At 43.1% G+C, this 22,418-nt stretch overlaps 1 protein-coding gene across 1 annotated transcript; it reads right to left on the bottom strand.

Annotated features, from left to right (window-relative positions):
• Positions 1-4,878: 4,878 nt before the first annotated feature.
• Positions 4,879-5,838, bottom strand: LOC133128815 (SAFB-like transcription modulator). Its single transcript, XM_061242623.1, has 2 exons — positions 5,784-5,838; positions 4,879-5,213 (listed from the first exon to the last, which is right to left on the bottom strand). Exons 1-2 carry the CDS (start codon positions 5,836-5,838, stop codon positions 4,879-4,881), a joined length of 390 nt encoding a protein of 129 aa, XP_061098607.1.
• Positions 5,839-22,418: the final 16,580 nt, after the last annotated feature.

The raw sequence follows: 22,418 nt of genomic DNA on the forward strand, positions 1-22,418 counted from the left end.
GGTTACTATACTAGAACTCTTTTGACTAGAGGCACAATCCTGGTCTCTTCTGAAAGGTAACCCTTTAGGATTTGTTTTCCAAGAGTCAGAATTACTCCAATATTAATAAAACAAAGTTACAGAACTCAAACACAGTGGAAGCTTTTTTCTCACTGAAAAGAAAAAGTTTTTGACTGGATACAGATTATTGTAGCAGTGACTGATGCGCTTAGAAAGACAATGGAGCCAAGTCACAACAGCGGACAAATCCCCTTTAAAATTTGAGGACAATATCACCATAAATCAGTATTCTGCATTGTTTTTTTCAAATCTATGTCCAGTCAGTTTTTACAAAAAGGACATTTGGAGCCTCCAAAGGGACACAAATGATATTAAGGGTCTTATGAGGTGTAATATGCTGCATTTTGCTTACTCCCTCTCCCTCTTCAATCACTTAGCAAAGGTTGGAAAACTGTGCTTTATTGTTGCTGTGTTGGTGTCATGCTGGTCACAAATCTTTCAGCATTACTCGAAGAACCTTCTTTTGAAACCTATTCAGTGTCATTAGGAATATGTATTTGAATTATGCTGATAGGGCACATGACACAACACAACCCTGTTTTTGAAACAGGCCATATCATTTAATATTGAGGGGATGATTCAAGTTAAATATGAAATTGTTTAAAAAAATTGTTTTTAGAATTTGATTCAGAAGTCAGTTATTTGGGTGCATTGAATCCAATGATGATATTGGAGAATAAACCCAAATTAGTTTCATAACCAATGTATATAGTTTAGTTGATTTGCTTGCACAGTTTTCTATTGTAAGAGGTCATGAGAGAGCAGTGACCTTTTTTAGGGACACAACACAAACGTCTAGGAACCACCCACCAAAAAGTCAATCATCTACAACAGTGGACCATGTTTATTTGGTTTCACTCAATAAATTCATGAATGCAGACACATTATGTTTTGTATGTATTAAGCATTGGCGGCATCTGTAAAAAATATTGGCCAAATATCTACATTTTTATATGACCAGAACATATAGTCCCAATCCAAACTTTATTGTTCAAAACCTGTAAGCTATTGCACTTAATCAACATTTAAATTTGCATTCAGGCATTTAGCAGACGCTCCTCTCTACAGTGATTTACAAATTACATACATATGGTAGACTCCAGAATTATTGCCACCCTTAATACAAATGGAGAAAAAAAGGTGTATATAATAAACAACATGGATATTGATCTACATATATTTAATGTTCAAACCTATGGGAAAACTATATAATTTTATTTCAATATATTTTCTGTCATGTATCAATGTTTTTTATTTACTAATAAAAAAAAATTCTGAAAAACCACAGGTGCCAAAATTATTGGCACTCCTAACAATTATTATAAAATAAAATAAAACAAAGTGAAATTGGCAAAACAATTTTACTGAATTTAGTTAATCTCAGTCAAAGGAACTTATTATTGTGTCATTCCATCACTTCCTGTTTCACTAGAGTATACAATTTTTAAATAAGCCTGCTAACATGCATAACATGTTAAACATACCATTTAGCACTGTAAGGGCAAAAGTAAAACGGCATAAACATATGGAATGGCTGCAAACTTGCCAGGAAGAGGATGCAAGTGCATATTATCCACATGGATGGTAAGGAAGATGATTAGGGAGGTAAGTAACCCAAAGATCACAGTTTAAAAAGTGCAGAGATTGGTTTGCAGTTTGAGGCCACCAAACACAAAGACAGATGATACCAAAAAGATGATTCCAAAAAGTTTTGGCCATACACACCATCAACATGTTTGGTAGCAAAATAGAATGCATACAAGAAGAAGTAGCTCATACCTACTGTCAAACATGGTGGCGGGTCATTGTGGTTTTGGAAATGTTTTACTGCCAGTGGTCCAGGGGCTGTCAGGCTTCAGAACAGAGGAAAAAGTAGCAAACTTGAAGAATTTCCAATTTGTTGAAAAACGGGTAGGTTAAACAGGCAAAGATCAGATGCTGGCAAATGGCGATGACAACACAGAAGGTAACACAGTTGGTAATCAATAGTTCAGGTAGGGATTCATAATCTGGGCTAACAGACACAGCAATGGAAATCCAAAACGTAGCCATGGTCCCAAAAGTTTGATAACAAGAAGGCAGTCCAAACAGGCAGAAAAGCAAAATGAAATCCAAAACACAGGCAGGTCAAAAAAACAGGCAGATCAGACAGAGAAAACTCTGGCAGGAGCACCTTAGAATCTAGGGTTAGGGTTTAAAACAAATGGTCATTATGTCTTCACATATATATAGATAGATAGATAGATAGATAGATACTTTATTCATCCCAAGGGAAATTTTAGGCATCCAGTAGCTTATACATACACACATATACACACATATCTCACACACATAAAGATCAAAATCACTCACAGACAAGTAAAAGTAAAGAAGTGATTACAAAGGCCTAGTAGGGACTGGCCCTGTGATATATTGACCATGATAAGGTGCTATGGTAGATTGTGTGCAATGGTGGTAGTGCAAAAGTACAAAGTAAACAGTAAACAGTAAACAGTGCAGGGATTTAAGTCCAATTCTCTCCTCCCGTTTTGTGTGATGTTGTATAATTGAATGGCCCAGGGAACAAAGGACCTTCTTAACCTGTCTGTTGAGCATGTCAGAGACAGGAGTCTGCTGCTGAAGATGCTCTTCTGTCTGTTAAGTGTGTTATATAGTGGGTGGCGGTCATTGTCCAGGATTGCCAGCATCCTGTTCAGTGTCCTTTTCTCTGCTGTTGATATTAAACACTCCAGCTCCATTCCAACTACAGAGCCAGCTTTCCTTACCAGCCTTTCCAGTCGCCCAGCGTCCCTCTTCTTAATGCTGCCTCCCCAGCACACAACGGCATAAGAAAGGACACTGGCGATGACAGACTGGTAAAACATCCAGAGGAGCTTACTGCAGACATTGAAAGACCGCAGCCTCCTGAGGAAGTAGAGCCGACCCTGCCCTTTCCAGTGCATCAGTGTTGGCTGACCAGTCCAGTTTATTGGCCAAGTGTACCCCTAGGTATTTGTATGTGCTGACCACCTCCACATTGACCTCTTCAATGGAGACTGGCAGCATAGGTGGCTTAGTCCTACTGAAATCTACCACCATCTCCTTGGTTTTGGAAATGTTCAGCTGCATATGGTTGAGATTGCACCACTGCACAAAGTCATCCATCAGGTTCCTGTACTCATCCTCCTGCCCATCCCTGATACACCCCACTATTGCAGTCTCGTCCGAAAACCTCTGCATGTGGCATGACCCTGAGTTGTACCTGAAGTCAGACGTATACAGGGTGAACAGGACTGGTGAAAGCACAGTCCCCTGTGGCACTCCGGTGCCGCTGACCGCCTGCTCTGAGAAACAGTCCTTCGGCCTGACGAACTGTGGTCTCTCCGTCAGGTAGTCTGTAATCCAGGATACCAGGTGAGTGTCTACCCCCATCTGCACAAGCTTGTCTCTCAGTCTGGCAGGCTGGATGGTGTTGAAGGCGCTGGAGAAGTCAAAGAACATGATTCTCACAGCACCTTTCCCCTTGTCCAGATGAGAGTGGGTCCTGTGCAGCAGGTAGATGATGGCATCTTCCATGCCCACCTTCTCCTGGTATGCAAACTGGAGCAGGTCGAGTGCGTGGCGGACCTGGGGTCTGAGTATGTTGAGTAACAGTTGCTCCATGGTCTTCATCATGTGTGATGTTAGAGCGACTGGCCTGTAGTCGTTGAGCTGGCTGGGGTGTGGTTTCTTTGGGACTGGGACTGAGAGACATGATGTCTTCCACATTGCTGGTACCTTTCCCAGTCTTGACATTAGCATACAAGAGGTCAATTGCCCTGTTCTTTCGTGTTGGGCATTTTACAAACTGATGAAAGGCAGAGAGTGTTGATTCAAGGGTTGCATGATTGAAGTCTCCAGTGAATGCAATAAAGGCATCAGGGTGCCGAGACTGAAGCCTCGCGATAGTTGAGTGGATGACGTCACACGCAGTATCAGCCACGGCTCGTGGTGGAATGTAAACACAGACTATGATGGGATGTGAAAACTCCCGAGGCATGTAGTATGGACGTACACTCACCGCTAACAGTTCAATGTCTGGGCAGCAGACAGTCTCCTTCACCGTTTCATGTCCTGGGTTACACCATTTGATGTTGATGAAAAGTGCAAGTTCCCCGCCTTTACGTTTGCCACTTTGTTTTGAGTCCCTGTCCGCTCTCACGTGTGTAATGCCGGCTAGCTCCACGTTAGTGTCCGGAATGTTGCTAGTTAGCCAGGTCTCCATGAAGCACATCAAGCTACATTCCTTGTACAACTTAACATTCTTCACCAGGGCAGCCAGCTCGTCAGTCTTGTTTGCCAGTGAGTTTACGTTCCCCATCACAAACGAAGGAATGGACGGCTTGAACCTCCACCTCCTCTCCATGTGCCTAGCCTTGATCTTGGCTCCAGCTCTGCTTCCTCAGAAATGTAGCCGCTTTACTTCCTCCGGTATATGATGGACTGTACCGGCGTGTCCTGTTGTCCTCAGTGAAAGCAGTTGTTCCCTTGAGTAAATGAAGTTTTTACTGCCGCGATGATGTTGAATAGTAGCCATATCCATAAGATAGAAGATTGCATATGTGCATACGCGATGTGCATAATGATAAAAAAGTTACAAAAGGAAAAAAGTTTTAAAAGACTAAAACTGACGGAGCTACAGAAAAGGCTGCCACTCTCGTTGGCGCCTGCGCAATAATGTTCTGCCAACAAACCGTTCTGCCATCATCAGGCAGTCTAAAATTTAAAAAAGGAAATATATTTTAAAAAGTTTTGTTTTCCTCATGTCTTTGCAAACTGTTTGGACATCTGCCGTGACCTCTAGAACCTCCTTGGGGCCCCCTTGAAGGGCTTGAATCCTCCGCTGCCTCCTGAGAGGGAGCTGTTGGTGATCTGCACTATGCGGTTTATCCCAGACGAGGAATGGCTGGAGTGCTGATCCATCATGCTGCCCCTGCACTCTCCGAGCCTGCGGCTGTCGCTGTAGTCCCCGCCCTGGGACCCCGGGCCATGCCAGTCCTTGCGGGGGCCCGTGTCCCTGCTGTGCCGCTCCACCACCACCTGCCAGCCCGTGCTGAAATGCTGTTCCCCTATCACCAGGGGCCGGCCCCCGTCTCGACCGCTGAAGCTGGACCTCCCCCGGCTGCCTGTATCACCTTACACAGTGATATTACATGAATTACATATTACTTATTATGCCAAGAGAGAAATGCAAAATATCGGATTCATCATCGGAAAGAATTTAGAAATGCAGCCTTTCTGTAATTTCGCCTGTACACACTAATATAGCTATGATTGTCAGGTAATTAAAATGAAAAAGGTTGTATTATGCCATTCTTCACATTACAGACGCATGAAAGAAAAATAATGAAATACTGTATTACAAACTACAATGAGAATAGCCACAAACAGATAAAAACAGAAATAAATACAGGAATAAATATTTTCCTGACGGTATAATAAACTTTCCTGCTTTTTACTGTGAACGAGAAGAGAAGGAATTTGACCGGGTGAGTCATGTGTGCTTGGAGAGAGTGCTAGGGAAAATGAACATTCCTGGCTCCCTCCTGCGCTGGACAAAATCTGTGTGACAGACACAACGGGCAGAGTGGTTGACAATCAGCAGCCCTCTGCCCAGTTCGATGTCAGGCAGGGGTGCCCTCTAGCATCTCTCCTGTACGTCATCTACCTGGAACCGTTCCTCCCGGCCATCAGGGCCAATCCACCTGGAGCTAGGGGGGAACGGCTAAAAGTGATGGCGTACATAGACGACATTGCCATCGTCGCCACAGATAGTCGTTCTATCGCTTGTGCTACCAAGGTGTTGGACGACTTCTGTGTGGCCATAGTCCTACTCATTCTGCTGTATGTGGGGAGGGTGTTTCCCCCAGACAAAGCCACTGGGAAGTTAATCACCCGGATGGCTTTCCGCTTTGTCTGGGGGAGTACCATGGAAAAGCTGAAATGCGTCACCCTCCTCAAGGAGGAGCGGAATGGTGGGCGGGGGGTCCCAGACATCGTAAACATCATTATGGTGCAGGGTCTGGCCACCCTTGTCCAGAACGCAGGGAAGGTCGGTAAGGCCAGGTAATATGCCACCCCCTTCCTCAGGGCAATGGGCTTGGGTGTGCTGGACCTCACCATACCCTATAGCTGGGACCCCCCCTATGTCTACCGAGCCCTAAAGGACTTTGCCTACAGGACAGGTCTGCCCAGGGCTGGCCCAACCTTGTGGAGCTACAAAATTATCATGGCTTATTTAAGATCTGGCCAAATTGTAATGCTCCCGTGGGGGTGGCCAGACCTGGACCCGCAAGTCATCTGGGCAAATGTGACACATAAATGTCTTACCAACAAACAAAAAGACATTGCCTGGATGTCAGCCTATAGGTGTCTCCCCACCAGGACATTTATGTACCGCCGGCACTTAGCCCTGACTGAATGCTGCCCCCACGGATGCACTGACTCAGAACACATCCACCATCTGTTCTGGGAGTGCTCCGTAGCGAGGCGGGTCTGGGGCCTTGTTTGTTCCTCTGTCTCCCTAAGCAGGTTCCTGCCAAGGTCCTCCCTGATGGCTGAGGGCATCCTCTACGGTCCGCCGGGTGAATGCAAGACCACCCAGCTCCAGCGTCAGTGGAGGATCATCAACACCGTGAAGCAGGTCCTGTGGGAGACGAGGAACATGAAGGTCTACCAGAAAACATCTGTAGACCTGGTCACTCTACGGAGGAGGGTCCAAAACCTCCTCCAGGACGGCATTCTGGTGGACATGCACAGTAACAAAAACCTGGCTAGAGAGAAGTGGGGGGTGGACCATTGGAAAGAGTTCATCATATAGTCCACCCCCCAAGGGACACAGAAGGGACATAGCCTCTCGGGACAGTAAACCTGAGCAAAATTGACTTTTTTCTTTACTATTTTTCAGTCTTTTAAATCCACCTTTGTTTCTTTGGATTAGATATTTGATTTTGCTAAATTTTGTAAAGTTTTTCTTATTTTGTAATCATTTTGAAATCACTTATTCTTAAAGTTTGTTTTCATTCATTTGATGTCTTTGTTTCATTAGTTTAATTGTCTGCTTAAATTATTATTATGTGTTATTGAGTGTGTTTTAAAAAAAGAAAAATGTAACCACATTTTTACTGAGAACGGTTGATCCGCTTCTTCACTGGGATAAAGGTAATTTTCCCATTCAAATTCAGAATTTACTAACAGTAAGAACATCAGACATTCAAAGGATAACTCACATGGCACAAGACCACACATGAACATGTTTTTGATGAAACACAGCCACACCTCCACCACAACCCTGAGATATAAGAAAGATCTGGGGGGTGTGGTATCATTTAGAACACAATAATCATCAGGCTTTAACCATGTTTCAGTCAACATACTATCAGTATCTCTGGAGGTAATACAATCATTGCAGATCAAATATTTGTTGTTCAGTGATCTGACATTCAACAACCGAATGAGGAGTTTCCATGAGAATGCGGTTACAGGGGTTAATTCTAGACAGAGGGTGTGTTTTTACCCTCCTGCGGTAGGAAATTATAGTAGATATAATGGCTGTTGGAGTAGGATTTGAGTTTCCTACCACATAGACACGTCAGGCTTTGAGGCAGACATCTATGTTTTCAGACAACATCCAAACCCCCTGCGATATGGGTGAAGGAAGAACAGCCTCTGTTGGGCCTTTTTAAGGATGCAGTCACGGTTGATCTCCCACTTCAGGTAATGGAATATTGTAGAACCCAGGAACATGAGGGACTCCACAGCCGACACAGGGCTGTAGTGTATGGTAAGGGCCGGTAGTGCTCGGTGATAACTCCTGAAATCCCTGATCATCTGCTTTGTTTTTAACGTGTTCAGCTCCAGGTTTTTAAAGCAGACTCATCAGCATCTCAGGTAAGACTGATGACCGTTGCTTCCTCTGCAAATTTCAGGGGTTTCACAGAGTGCAGTATACCTAAGTGAAAAAATTGTATACTCAAGTGTATTGAAAATACATATTAAAGGAGCACTGTCACGCTTGTTTCAGTCAAGCTTATTTGGATTAAATGGTTAAATGTGCAGGCATTTGTAAAATCACCATCAGTGTAGTCCAGTGACGTCACCATCCAGGCGATCACATGACACTCACACGCAAATACGGTAACATTAGCATACAAATATCATGGAACCTAGCTGGCCTGAGTGATATAGAAAAATACACGTCATTATTTTGTACTTCAGTGTACTTAAAATAAGTGTACTAAATCACATATACAGTGCACTCCATATGCATTTGGACAGGTATACTTTCTGTTCTTTTGGCTCTGTAATCCAGCACATTGGATTTGAAATGAAACAATGAAAAGATTAAAGTGCAGACTGTCCCCTTTAATTAGCAGGTATATACATCCATATCGGGTGATACGTGTAGGAATCACATTACTTTTTATAGACACCTGCCCCAACATTTTAGGGGACCAACAGTAATTGGATGGTCCCCTTCTCATCTGCCTCTGAATAATCAGGTGTATTAATCGCTTTACTCTTAATGCAGGTATAAGAAAGCTTTCAGTATCTAGTCTTGATTCTAGGCTTTTTATTGCCTTTGGAGTCAGTTATTGCCATTGGTCAACATGAGGCCCAAAGTTGTGCCAATGACAGTCAAGGAAGCCATTACGAGGCTGAAAAATAATAAGAAAAAAAAAGTTGGACCTCACAATTTAGTCAAACTTGTTCCCGAGTCAACAGTGTCTTGAGCAAAACCTGTGAAACCCCAGGTTTAATATGCACATTGCCTGTAGACTTCTCTGCATGTGTGTCAACCAAGACCCAGTTTGTTAAAAAAATAAAATAAAATTTGACCATCATCAAATCACTTGACTAATGTTAATTTTATTTCTGGTGAATACTGAGATGTAGGCCTACTGGTATATTATATTGTATTATCATTATACACTCAGTGAGCACTTTATTAGGTATTTATTAGACTTATTAGACTACTGCTGTAGCCTATCCACTTCGAGTTATGGTGCATTGTGTGTTCAGAGATGCTCTTCTGCATACCACTGGTGTAATGTGTGGTCATTTGCATTACTGTCACCTTCCTGTCAACTTTGACCAGTCTGGCCATTCTCCTCTGGTGCACCATTCTTTGTAAATACTTGTATGCGTCAAAGTCACTTACATCACATTTTTTTCCCATTCTGATGGTTGATGTGAACATTAACTAAAGCTTGTATCTACATGATTGTATGCATTGCAATGCTGCCACAAAATTAGATCATTAGATAATTGCATGAATACGTAGGTGTAATAAAGTGCTCGGTGAGTGTAAGTAAACATATCATCTCATTAAATATGAACTGTTTATAGACAAGTAGCATTTTTAATCATGAAAAAAATGGTTTAGGCAAGTGGTTTTAATGTTGTGGCTGATTGGTGTATTCCCAGGTGGGTGGCTGCCAGTGTCCCAGGTCTGCACGAACCTGCTGCATCAAGCTGCTGAACACAAATGGATGTGAGAAAAAAGTTGTCCAGATGTGGGCGTATCTCATGTAAGGCAGTTCGATTTCACTGTAGCCGTGGTTTCCACCCTTTGCACTTGCATTGGTTTCAAAAGCACTAATGCCGGTGCTCTGGTTTGGGCAGCATGCGCCAGTGAGCAACCAGCCACAGAAAATGAATGAGTGATGTCACAAGCACTTCATCCATATTTTTATAAGATATATGGTGTAAACACAAGCCACAAGAAAAGAAATCCTGCATAGGATGCCTTTAACCTTTGACTCCATGGAATGCTACCGCTGCATATCTACTTTGTGCCCCATATTGTAAACTTCATTATGCAGCAGCTACCACTTCACACTTCATTTTAGCCATAACCCAGCCTCACCCAGCCTGCTAAGCACTTGTCTAAGTATACTGCAGCCATGAGGATGCCCTGTTAGAGGCCCTCCATTGTTTGCTGAAACATGGCCGGAGCCAAAAAGACCCCAAAAGGCAAGTAGTTGTAAGTGAAGAGGCCTTTGTGAGCATTCACCGTGATACACTTTTTGGACTTCATCCACCAAAAATATGTGCATATACACAACTCGTGCAGTCTAATTGAGCCATCAATTTTTTAAATTGTAACCACTAGAGCAGGGGTGTTAAACTCCAGTCCTGGGGGACCACAGTGTCTGCTGGTTTTGGTGTGTTTCAGCACAAGAGATACATTTCAAAGTATTTAATTGGCTAAAGAGTCCACACAGAGGCCTTGCTCTCAAGGCCTTAATTGGCTGCTGATTGAAAGGAAACAACAGACACCTGTAGACACAGCAGCCCTCCAGGACTGGAGTTTGACAACCCTGCACTAGAGAGCGTTTGACTGGTGTGAGCAGCTCCTTCAACAGTCTGTCTCAATATTGGGGCACATAGCAAAATGAACAGATTATGGGCTGAAAAATCTGGGTTGTAAGGAGAGCAGGGATGGAGGACCAGATGTGACCGAGAAGGGAATCTTAAAAAGTTACCCACAAGACATGTGGTAGCCACTAATATGATCTAGGGGTCTCCCACGGAACGTGGGGAACCACTAGAGGAGAAAGTGAAAACTCTCTGGCGAAACACCAGCCGAAACTAAACCGTAAAATGGTTGAAGAGAGTATGTATAGACTAAACGAGGTACTCCTGAAGATGGAAGAGTATCTATAGAACAGACTTGAACATGGTTATTCCAATCAGACAGAAGATAACCCTGAGAAATTCTCTACCTCTAGCTCCTCACACACTGGAGGGCGTCAGGAAGAGGTGAGAGAGAATTTCAGGAGAGCTGATGCAGCTGCCAGAATATGGGGCAAAATGCAAGAACCCGACAAGGGCGAAGTCAGCAGTCAAACCATACTTTTGGTCCTGCGGGATGTTTCTGAATGTCTACAATATTAAAATATCCAGTCTTCCAGGCTGTCTTTAACCGACTAGGTGTCTGAAGAGAGATGCAACACTCAATCCCAGACCGGAAGGACAATGAGGCTTAAATAGAGTGGAGCCCACCTAGAGATAATAGGTCATTAGTCTAGTAATTAGTCTGCATGCAGATGCCTATTAACATGCGCAGCAATCCGCACGTGAGACAATAACAATGTAATAACGCCCTCTAGTGGCTCAAAAAATTTACTGCCTGGAAAATAAGGTGAGGAACACTGACAGTGGCATCAGGTGCGACATGGATGGTGACATCCATGATAAAATTTACTTTGGCTTCCTTGGGACTATTTTGGTAGGAAAGTAATTAATTATTGCCTATGTCTGTAACCTTCGTTGTTTTAAAGGTTGTTGAACAATGTCTTTAAATTAGACATGGATTTGTGTTGTAATTTAACAAATTCCTAGTTGTGAGTTGTGCATTTTGATGAAGCTTGAATGAATCACCTCAAAGAATTGATATTTTTGATAATAATTTCCAAATTCCAAAAAAAGCATTTTACTTATTCCTCGCTTCCCCGACACTATCTTTCCATAGACATTGAAATTTAGCAATCGATAATAAGATAAAGACACTGTCACCTTTGTGTGAGGGTATTTACATCCATATTGGGTGACATATGTAGGAATTACATCCCTTTTATACAGCCCTCTGTTTTAGGGGAACCTGAAGTAATTGGACAGCTGGCTTCTCAGCTATTTCTGATTATTTTGGTGTATTAATTCACTTCCTTAATGAATGTATAAGAAAATGTTCATTATCTTGTCTTGATTCTAGGCTTCTGGTTGCTTTTGGAGTTTGTCAACATGAGAACCAGAGTTGTGCCAATTACAGTAAAGGAAGCTAATATTAGGGTAAAAATAAGAAAACAGCCAGGGACAAAGGCCAACCAATACAATGCCAAAAACAACTGTTTGAAACATTACAAAGAAAGAGAGTACTGGTGAGCTCAGTAATTGCAAAGGGAGACCTTTTCAATAAAATTTCATACACTCAAGTTTCGTACACGTACTAAGAAATGATGAGCATAAACATCACGTGACTGGACAAGTTTCCATGACCAAAAGCAAAGTAAAACAAGTAAAGTACTGCTAAATCTTTCTAGTACCAGTGAATCAATGCAGGAATTTCAAACATACATCAATAGAAAATAGCTGTTCGGGCGCGACCGAGCTGAAAGGAAAGCTGAAAGCTACCGTTCAGGGTTTTGTTTTCTTTGCCTTTATTATTTTAATTTGTTATCGTTACCTGGATCTGATGAGGGTGAAAGAAAAATACTTTTAGTTTGTTTATCAGTCACATGTTCTCGCTCTCTCTTTCACTCCTCATGGGCAAATCAATCTACGGCGGCCCCTTCGGTACTCCTCGGAGTGTCTTTTGAGCTAGCCATCAATGTGTTGTTTTCATATAATGTGAGAGAACCTCGCAAATCTGTCTATTTTAAGGAAAAACGGTGTCCAGACATTTTTGAGGGACTTATTTTCCCAGAATCCAATGCACTGTCTGTATGGAGACCATAGATGTAAACATGTTTTGATTTGTTAGGAATTTGCATTACCCCCGCAAACTGCAGTGGTTACTGGATGTATTGCAGTTTATTAAGCCTCTTAGGAATCCATTCAAAACTAAGAATTTTTCCTGGCAAAAATTATCATATTTTGGACAGATCTACCTGGAAAAATTTCACACCAAAGTAATTGCTCTCCGGGGAAAAGGCGTATACTCTGGGGCCATGAAAGCCCTGGACATCATGAGTAAGTGCATTTATTCTGTGTCTACTGCAACTTCTCTAGCTTCGTTTCAATATTCAGCAATGTGATGTGTAGTGGCATAGCCAGGATTCTAAAACTGGGTGTCCTCGCACAATCGATATTAGCATACTGTATGTATGTTCGAGGAAAAAGGCAGAAATAACTGAGCTAAACAGACCAACTCCAAGAGCAAGTGTATTTCGTACGATCATATAGGTAAATAAGTGTGCTGTATTGCAACTTCTCTCTGTATTTGTCTGAATATCCAGTAATACATGTTTGTTCCGAATGTTCTGAATTTATGAACTATTCTAACCATTACACCTGAAAATAATACCTCTGAAGACGTGCATGCTCTGCAGGATGGACATTGGGAAAAATACAGGAAGTGCAAAGAGTGTGATGCCCCCTTGTGCTTGTAGCTAAATAGGAACTGTTTTAAAAACTGGCATTTGTGTGGTGATTTCAATAAATTACTGAATCAAAAAATGCATTTGTTTCTGTCTTCTAAATTGCTCACTGAGTATTACTTTGTGGAAAGGCTTTGTCTTAGAGGTAGGGAGGGGTCAGGCCAGGTGTGAAAAGCCTACTTACCTGGCAGGACCGCATACCACGTAAATATTCAATAGCCGTTAGCCCTCCCATTGTCAACTGGTGCTGAAAAATAGTAGTGACAACACTAGGCTTTTGTAATTTCTTTTATATTAGTAATTGGATTTGCTACAATATTTTGTCATGTCCTGATACCCAAGACCTAGATTAACAAATTTAAGTGAAATCAAAAAAATTCCTTACAATAGATTAGTATGTGTTTTTGCAGCATTTGTGCATATATTCAAAACTACTATTTACAATTTGTGTGATTCTAGAGCAATTTACAACCAACATATGATTCTGACCTACTTACTGTTGCAATAATATTGTGGCTGAGTTTGTGCTGAAAACGAAGATATGAAACACTTTGGAATCACTTTATATAAAGTTGATTAAAATGACTCAAATTTCAGAGCATGGCACAGTCAACAGTTTTCCTCATTTTGCCCACAGACCCCAGAGAGTTAAAAGTGAATAACTAAATAACAGGAATCACCAGAAACAATCTACATTGACAAAATGTACTACCTTCCCTCTTGCAAAAATAAAGTCCTTGTCCACAAAGTTGTGACCGCATCCTCCGTCCTTACAAATTTCTTAAATAGAATTTTTAATCCTGGATCATTTATGTCTAAAATCAGCTCTGTAGCATAGCTTGTTGGAAGCACATGGCTGTGTGTTTACAATGGGTCTTCCTGTCCGCAGCCAGTGTCTTTACATTCGCAAGAGAGAAGTGAGGAAAATAACAGCATGCAGTAGTTTTACTGATCTAATCTTAATTTTACACATTCGCGACTGCTTTATTTATTACTACTAAACAAATGAAGCAGGCCAATTCTTCATCACGGATAATTGAATCCAATTGCTCATACAATATTTGGATTTGGAAAAGTAAATAATCGTTACCAGTACCCCTCTGAAACGGATACTTGGATAATTCCTACTAGTTAGTGAGCTTTTTTATAGATTGCTGCAATTTTAATGTAGCTAGCTAGATAGTGAGCTTACTTGTTGTGTCCTAAGATTTTTGCCTGTGATCTGAAGTGGTCTGAACACACTGTAATGTGTAAGCACGTCTCAAAATCCTTAATGTCTAGGCATTTTTCACCTATGTTTTATTTGAATTTGAATTTGAATTTGAATTTATTTGTTTATAATGTCGTGGACAGTCCCCATTAATTAACTGTAAATGGAGCAGCTTTAGCCTATATGACTAATTTCCAGCTGTAGTCCCCGGCCAGTTGACAATAGGCTCCCTAAAATACATTAGTTAAAAAAATAATAAAATTACAGTTGCAGCAAGCACAAACAAATGGAGCAAGACATACAAACATATCAAGCACAATTGGAGCAAGCACAAACATGCGGGGATTTAATTAGTCAACACCTCCGTTTCGGGTTCTTCCTGTTAGTTAATCTAATAGTTGGTCTACTATAACATTAAATGCCTATATGGTGCACCCTGTTGGCTTATTACTGTTGCTACTACATGCATGTATAACACAGAATTCCATTTTAGCAACAGTATCTGCTGTACTGCAATCTGAACTGTTGGTATTGCACAAAGTAGGATTACTGCGCTGAATAAACCTATAACGCCCCAAATACTTCAAATCATTAATGGGGGCACAATGGATAGAGTGAGCTTTCTACTTGTGTCAGACATACTGCATTCTCCATGCATTAATGACCATGTCAATGAAAACATTTTTATCTCTTGAACTGAAATAAGCCTGTGAATTGTAACCTTAGTGGTTGGTAGCCTAGCCAGCTAGTTTAGGCTGACTGTACAGTAGTGTGGGTAGGGTTGCCACGTGTTCTGGTTTTCCCGGGATTGTTCTCTTTTTTGTGCGACTGCCCCGGAAAATGTAGGGGAAAATTCACAGAACGAAAGATCTCCCTCCTAAAATCATGATAACCAATCACAAGTCAAAATCAGACTCCGCCTTAGTGAGCAGGCTGGTTCCTCCAAAACTCTCGACGATGTGTGCTAAAAGTTTATCAATATATCTGTATTAAAGTATGATATGTACCCTGTATAGTTTCAAACTGATTAACTGCTAAATTGTGCTAGGATTACACAGTGAGCCCAGCCAGCTGGCAGGGGGGGGGGCCCGTCTTGAACTGTGTAGACCAAACTGTCAAGGACACGGGCAGAACGAGATATGACTGTACAGCTGATTTCTCCAGGACTCTCTGTGTTTTATGCCAGGAGTGTATCTATTTGACCTAGAACATTAATTATAGCTGAGCTTATGAAAACGCAAGAAACCACAGTGAAAACAGTTGAAATGAGAGCAAAGAATGCTACGTACATTTATTCCCTTAGAAGAGAATAATTAATCAAATGTTTAGTATGTCTGTAGATTAGAAAAGTATATTAGAAGTGAATATTAATGAAATGTTTAGTTTGTCTGTATATTTTCAATGATTACTGCTGCTTAGTTCGTCTTATAAAAGCGAAAGATACAGAGTGACGTGTATGGATGACGTGTTAGAGGGAGGGCATCCAGAACTTTCTGAGGTCTGGTAGTTTGCCAAGAGCAGGTGCGGGGTGAAGTGAGGACACGTAGTTGGCAGAATGCCCTGAACTTTGTACAGAGTTGGCAGAGCATAAGGACCGTTGGCAATTTGCCACAATGACGTTGTGGGAGGAGCGTTGGGAGGAGTTACGATAAGAAAAGTGTGGGTGATTTGCCAGAATGCGGTTTGAGGAGGAGTTGTAGGTGGAGTAACTGTGTATAAAATGGGTGTACAAATGCCAGTCGGGGTTCAGTTCTGGAGAGCTGATCCGGCTTTATGCACGTGTGCTAATAAAGTCTGATTTTCCTGAAGATCTTGCTGCCTGGTGTCGTCTTTTCCCTCGCGAAGATGTTTTTCGACAAATTGAAGATTTGGACTCTGTCGTTTCCTAGACACGACAAAAAGTATAGAATTGTCCCGTTTTTGTCCCGGAATCTTCTACTGCTATTCTGTTTTTTCTGTTTTTTAGACATCCAATCCCGTGTCTGTAAACTGGTAAAAATGAGTAAAACACAGCGACGTTTGGACATATGCCTATACTTCTTTATAATTGGTAGCAGAAATACGAAAGTTTACCTTATCACCTAGCAACTGCTGCACAGGCTGTCAGTCTGGCGCGTGCATTCACTTCAACACCCCACCGTGGGAGAGTTCAGCTAGCTACTAGCCTAGAGGTAATTGCCTAATACTTCTGATTTATTTTGTCGGTTTTTTTATAAAATGGGTGGAGAGACGGACAAGGAGGACGAGAGAACAAAATCAGACAAGCAACTAGCAGCTGTACTTATCAAAAAAACAATATACAACGCACAACTCAAAAAGAGAGCACTTTTCTGAATGGATAATGGCCTGTCAAATGTCCTGGTTTTTCACAAACCAAATGTGGCAACCCTAAGTGTGGGTGGTGGATAGTCACCCAAAATAGTAAGGTATGGGGCAGTTTTGTTCCAAAGTTACTTATTTTGAAACGTACCGATGATCCATGCGAGCCCAGTGTATTGGATGAGGTGTATTGCCTCCATTGCCTCTGTGTGTGGCTGTTGGTCACAAGTGTTTGTGATTTGCAAGGTATGTTATTTGAGTGATTTTGATATGCATTCTTTTATGTAACAAACTGTGATAATTTTGTTGCTTAAAAGTCCCGTCCTTTAAACAGGTTCCAGGTTATGCCATGCCCACTACGTCAGGCTTGCTTCCGAGTACGAGTAACAAGTAATAGATAATTTAGTTGGTTTAATGGATACAGAAACGGATACGAGTAATGCAGTACTCGCTCACCTAATAACCACAGTTGGTTGTCAATTTAAACCTGTTTCACAGACTGCCTATATCTGGATGTGTGATGTGGTCAGTGTCTATCACCTCAAAATGGCCAAGGTCAACAAGTAAAGCATGGTACTAACAGGTTCGATTTTCACCAGGGGTGATGTTGGGTTTGCTTCATCAAATATTCTGGCCAGCAGCCGCCACTGTTCCAGTGTCATACAAATATGAACGGTATGTACTTTAGAAAAAGCTGTAGAACCCAAGTTTGGCATATACTGTAGTTGCTGGTGGTTGTGAAATGATTCATAATTTCACTATGCATTGGTTAAAGGCCTCAGGATTCTAGCTAGGTTTTCCGATAGCATAATGTAGATGTGGTCACAAAGTCATCGCTTCCTATGATTTCAAATGCCATTTTTTTCATAAAAATATCTAGAACTCAGTTTCTTTTATTTATTGAAGTAAATGCTTAACACTTACTATTCATTACAAAATTAAAAAGTTAGACTATGTTACTAAACCAAAATTACTGGGTTTCAACACTAATTCCATTTACAAATTATATAAAAAGTTAGAATTATCATTATTAATCACAGATGCAGATAGGAGATTCTCCATACAAAGCTGCATTTAGTCCCTCAGAGACTTGAAACTTGAAACTCGGACTCAGACTTGAGACTCGGAACACCTAGTGATTATAGTTCCTACCAGAGAAAAATATAAGTATTTTTCTCAAATGTTCAAATGTGTTTGTGAACGGAAACAAACAAAAAATGTGTGTGTATGTTGATAAATACCAATCAATCGTAAACAGAAAGCGTGTGCCCAAAATGTATAATTAGCATAAACAGACGCGCATAGAATACCTTATAAGGACCTCGGAAATCAATTCCAAGCCATTGAAATAGATGGCAGAGAAAAGATGAAAATGTCATTTTAATATACTGTTTAGCCTACACATGATCAGATTAAATATTAGTAATTAGCCTACTTTTGTTTATATAGGCTACATAAATTATGTATGCACCACATAGAACTGGAATAAAAACAGTGTAAAACAGAAATGGTTTGACATAAAACTGGAAGCAAAGTTATACAATTATAGGAGAGACGTTACTGTCTGGGATTATCAAGGAGCACCATGTTCTGGAAGTAAACCATGCTTTAATGTTCTATTATCCATCCATCCATTCATCCATCATCACCCGCTTATCCGGAGTCAGGTCGCGGTGGCAGTAGGCAAAGCCAGGTATTCTAGGCGTCCCTCTCCCCAGCAACGCATTCTAGCTCCTCCTGGGGGATCCCGAGGCGTTCCCAGGCCAGGAGAGATATAATCTCTCCAGCGGGCTCTGGGTCTCCCTCGGGGTCTCCGCCCAGTTGGACGAGCCCAGAAAACCTCCAAAGGGAGGCGCCCGGGAGGCATCCTGATCAGATGCCCGAACCACCTCAATTGGCTCCTTTCGACGCAAAGGAGCAGCGGCTCTACTCTGAGCTCCCTCTGGATGTCCGAGCTCCTCACCCTATCGCTAAGGCTGAGCCCGGCCACCCTATGGAGGAAGCTAATTTCGGCCGCTTGTATACACAATCTCGTTCTTTCAGTCACTACCCAAAGCTTGTGAGCATATGTCAGGGTTGGGACGTAGATCGACCAGTAAATCGAGAGCTTCGCCTTCCGGCTCAGCTCCCTCTTCACCACGACGGACGGTCCGGTGCAACGCCCGCATTACTGCTGACGCTGCACCGATCCGCCTGTCGATCTCAGGTTCCCTTCTACCCTCACTTGTGAACAAGACCCCGAGATACTTGAACTCCTTCACTTGGGGCAAAGACTCGTTCCCAACCCGGAGGGAGCAATCCACCGTTTTCCAGGAGAGAACCATGGCCTCCGACTTGGAGGTGCTGACTCTCATCCCGGCCACTTCACACTCGGCTGCAAACCGCTCCAGTGCGTGCTGAAGGTCATCGTCCGATGAAGCCAGCAGAACCACATCATCCGCAAAAAGCAGAGATGTGATTCTGAGGTCACCAAACCGCACACTCTCCTCACCTCGGCTGCGCCTTGAGATCCTGACCATGAATACCACAAACAGGACCGGTGACAAGGGGCAACCTTGGCGGAGTCCAAAACCCACAGGAAACGTGCTTGACTTTGTGCCGAGAATGCGGACACAGCTCTCACTTTGGTTATACAGGGACCGGATGGCTCGTAACAACGGCCCCGGTACCCCATACTCCCGCAGTACACCCCACAGGGTTCCCCGGGGGACACGGTCAAAAGCGTTCTCCAAGTCCACAAAGCACATGTGGACTGGATGGGCAAACTCCCATGACCCCGCCAGCAACCCTGCCAAGGTAAAGAGCTGGTCCACTGTTCCACGACCAGGACGGGAGCCACATTGCCAACCGAAAGTCCTTCTCTATAGCCTCCCCGAACTCCTCCCATACCCGGGTTTTTGCTTCAGCGACTGCCGAAGCCGCAGCCCTTCTGGCCACCTGGTACCTGTCTGCTGCTTCAGGGAACCCCCGGGCCAGCCAAGCCCAAAAGGCCTCCTTCTTCAGCTTGACGGCCTCCCTCACCACTGGTGTCCACCAGTGGGTTCTTGGGTTGCCGCCCCGACAGGCACCGATGACCTTCTGGCCACAGCTCCTGCTTGCCGCCTCTGCAATGGAGGCTTTGAACATGGCCCACTCGGACTCCATGTCCCCAGCTTCCCCCGGGATGCGTGAGAAGTTCCTCCGAAGGTTGAAGACCTTGCGAACAGGGGCCTCTGCCAGATGTTCCCAGTTCACCCTCACTACACGTTTGGGTTTACCGGGTCTGTCCGGCAGCCTCCCCAGCCACTTGATCCAACTCCAGGTGGTGATCAGTTGACAGCTCTGCTCCTCTCTTCACCCGAGTGTCCAAGACATCATCCAAGACAGTCGATCATCGATCTTTGGCCTAAGGTGCTCTGGTACCAAGTACACTTATATGCTACCCTATGCTCGAACATGGTGTTTGTTATCGACAATCCATGACCAGCACAGAAGTCCAATAACAAAACACCGCTTGGGTTCAGATCAGACAGGCCGTTCCTCCAAATCACCCCCCTCCAGGTTTCTCCGTCATTGCCCACGTGAGCGTTGAAGTCGCCCAGCAGAACTATGGAGTCTCCGGGTGGCACCCTTTCCAGGATGCCGCCCAGTGACTCCAAGAAGGCCAGATACGTTTGGTGCATAAGCACAAATGACAGTCAGAGCTTTCCCCCCAGCGACACGTAGTCGCAGAGAGGCGACCCTCTCGTTCCCCAGGTGGAACTCCAACACAGTGGCGCTCAGCCGGTGGCTTGTGAGTATCCCCACACCCGCCTGGCGCCTCTCACCTTGAGCAACTCCAGAAAAGAACAGAGTCCAGCCCCTCTCCAGGAGTTGTTCCGGAACCAGTACTGTGCGTGGAAGTGAGCCCAACTATATCTAGTTGGTACTGCTCCGCCTCCCACACTAGCTCCGGTTCCTTCACCACCAGAGAGGTGATGTTCCACGTCCCCAGAACCAGTCTGCGATGCCGAGGATTAGCACGGCCGGATCCCTGCCTTTGCCTACGGCCCATTGGGCAAAGCACCCGACTCCGATGCCGACCCCTGCAGGTGGTGAGCCCACAGGGCGGCGACCCCACGCGATCAGTTCAGGCTGTGCCCGGCCGGGCCCCATGGGATAAGGCCCGGCCACCAGACACTCGCCGACGAGCTCCCCTCCCGGGTCTGGCTCCAGCAGGGGGCCCCGGTTTCCCTTTTCCGGGCGAGGTAACTGGGTCATTGTGTGGCCGTATCATGGAATCTTCATGCTTCTATTAAAGCAATACATTTAAACATAATGTAAAGAGAGTCTAATGTGCCTTCACGTCATATCGGAATGACAGAATTACCACCTTCCGATTGGGAAAAATTGTTCACATGAACCTCGGAAATTAAATGCGAGGCAAAAAACTTGAAAATTTGATTCTTAATTGACAATGTGTGTTAACATGCAGACAATCACGTGGTCAAAAATAACCTTTCAGACAGCCTCTGACCTTAATGTCTCTGCTTCTCCTGTTAGGGGGTAGCTAGCACATTCTGTCTTACAGCAAGGTCAACAAGGGGTATTCAGAAGACAAAATACTGATAAATGTTAGTGGCCAGCTTCATGTCTTTTTGTTTTGATAAAGCCACCCCTTCTGGAAAAGTGTGTATAAGAGTCTTACTACATCTGATTCAAATCAGAAAGCTAGTAAGCTTTCTCACTTTCTGTTATTTCTTTGCAAATAAGTACTAAAGTTAAACTCAAGTATAGCTATCGTTGTTTTTACTGGGATCTGTTTCATCAGACGATGCTCACCTGTGTTAAAAAGGGCATTTTTCCCGTGCCATTGCTATAGAATGATGTTTGAACGTGAACTCGCCATTATTGTTCGTTGTTTCTTCTGTGAGCCTCAGCAATCAGCTTGGTATCTGAATATGCGCTTCTACCAAAGTAGGCTACACCATGCCCCAAATCTTATAATAGGCTAAAGTAATGTAAAGAGAGGCCAGACATATAAATGACGGCCTTAGCAGGCTATGTCTTATTTATAACTTTTTACTTGTTTTATGGAATTTATATTAAACCCCACTTAAGCATGAATTAATCAGGATTACTGGAATTAAACTTCACCCATTTTAATGTTGAATCCTGTTGTGTTTTTATATGATATGAATAATTATAACATTCAATTGGCTTATTGAAATAATTTTGCCACTCAAAATAAAATATAAATGAATGGAATAATAAACATACAAAGGACACTTTACAACCGTTCATTTCTGCTGTGGTAACCCGCTGGGTGAGAGAGAGAGGGAGAGAGAGCAACACGGGTCAAGTAATTCAGTGCCGACAAGTTAGAGTTGGAGTGAACAGAAATTCTTTATTTTCTGTAGTGGTTTTCTGTAGTCATTTTCTGTAGGCGCCTTCAGAGCGCATAACAAATGTCCAGAACAGAAAAGTTATTCCTTTTTTCCTCTGTACTTAAACAAAAATTTGGTGGATTAACTACTGCCGCCTCTCCCTTCCCAGGCTTAAAAAAATAAGAATAACAAAAAAAAGGACCAGAATTCAAGCGACAGCGTCCGGCCGTCTTTGTCTGGGGCGGGAGCGTTCAATCTCCGCATTTCCCTGGCCTCAGTCAGGACCCTTTCTGCTATTCCCACCCGGCTAAACAGTAGGAAAAGCTCCTTTGTGACGCTTTTCCCTGTCGCGGCCCGTAATGGCAC

The sequence above is a fragment of the Conger conger genome, chromosome 5 (genome assembly GCF_963514075.1).
Source record: "Conger conger chromosome 5, fConCon1.1, whole genome shotgun sequence".
Taxonomy (NCBI): Eukaryota; Metazoa; Chordata; class Actinopteri; order Anguilliformes; family Congridae; genus Conger; species Conger conger.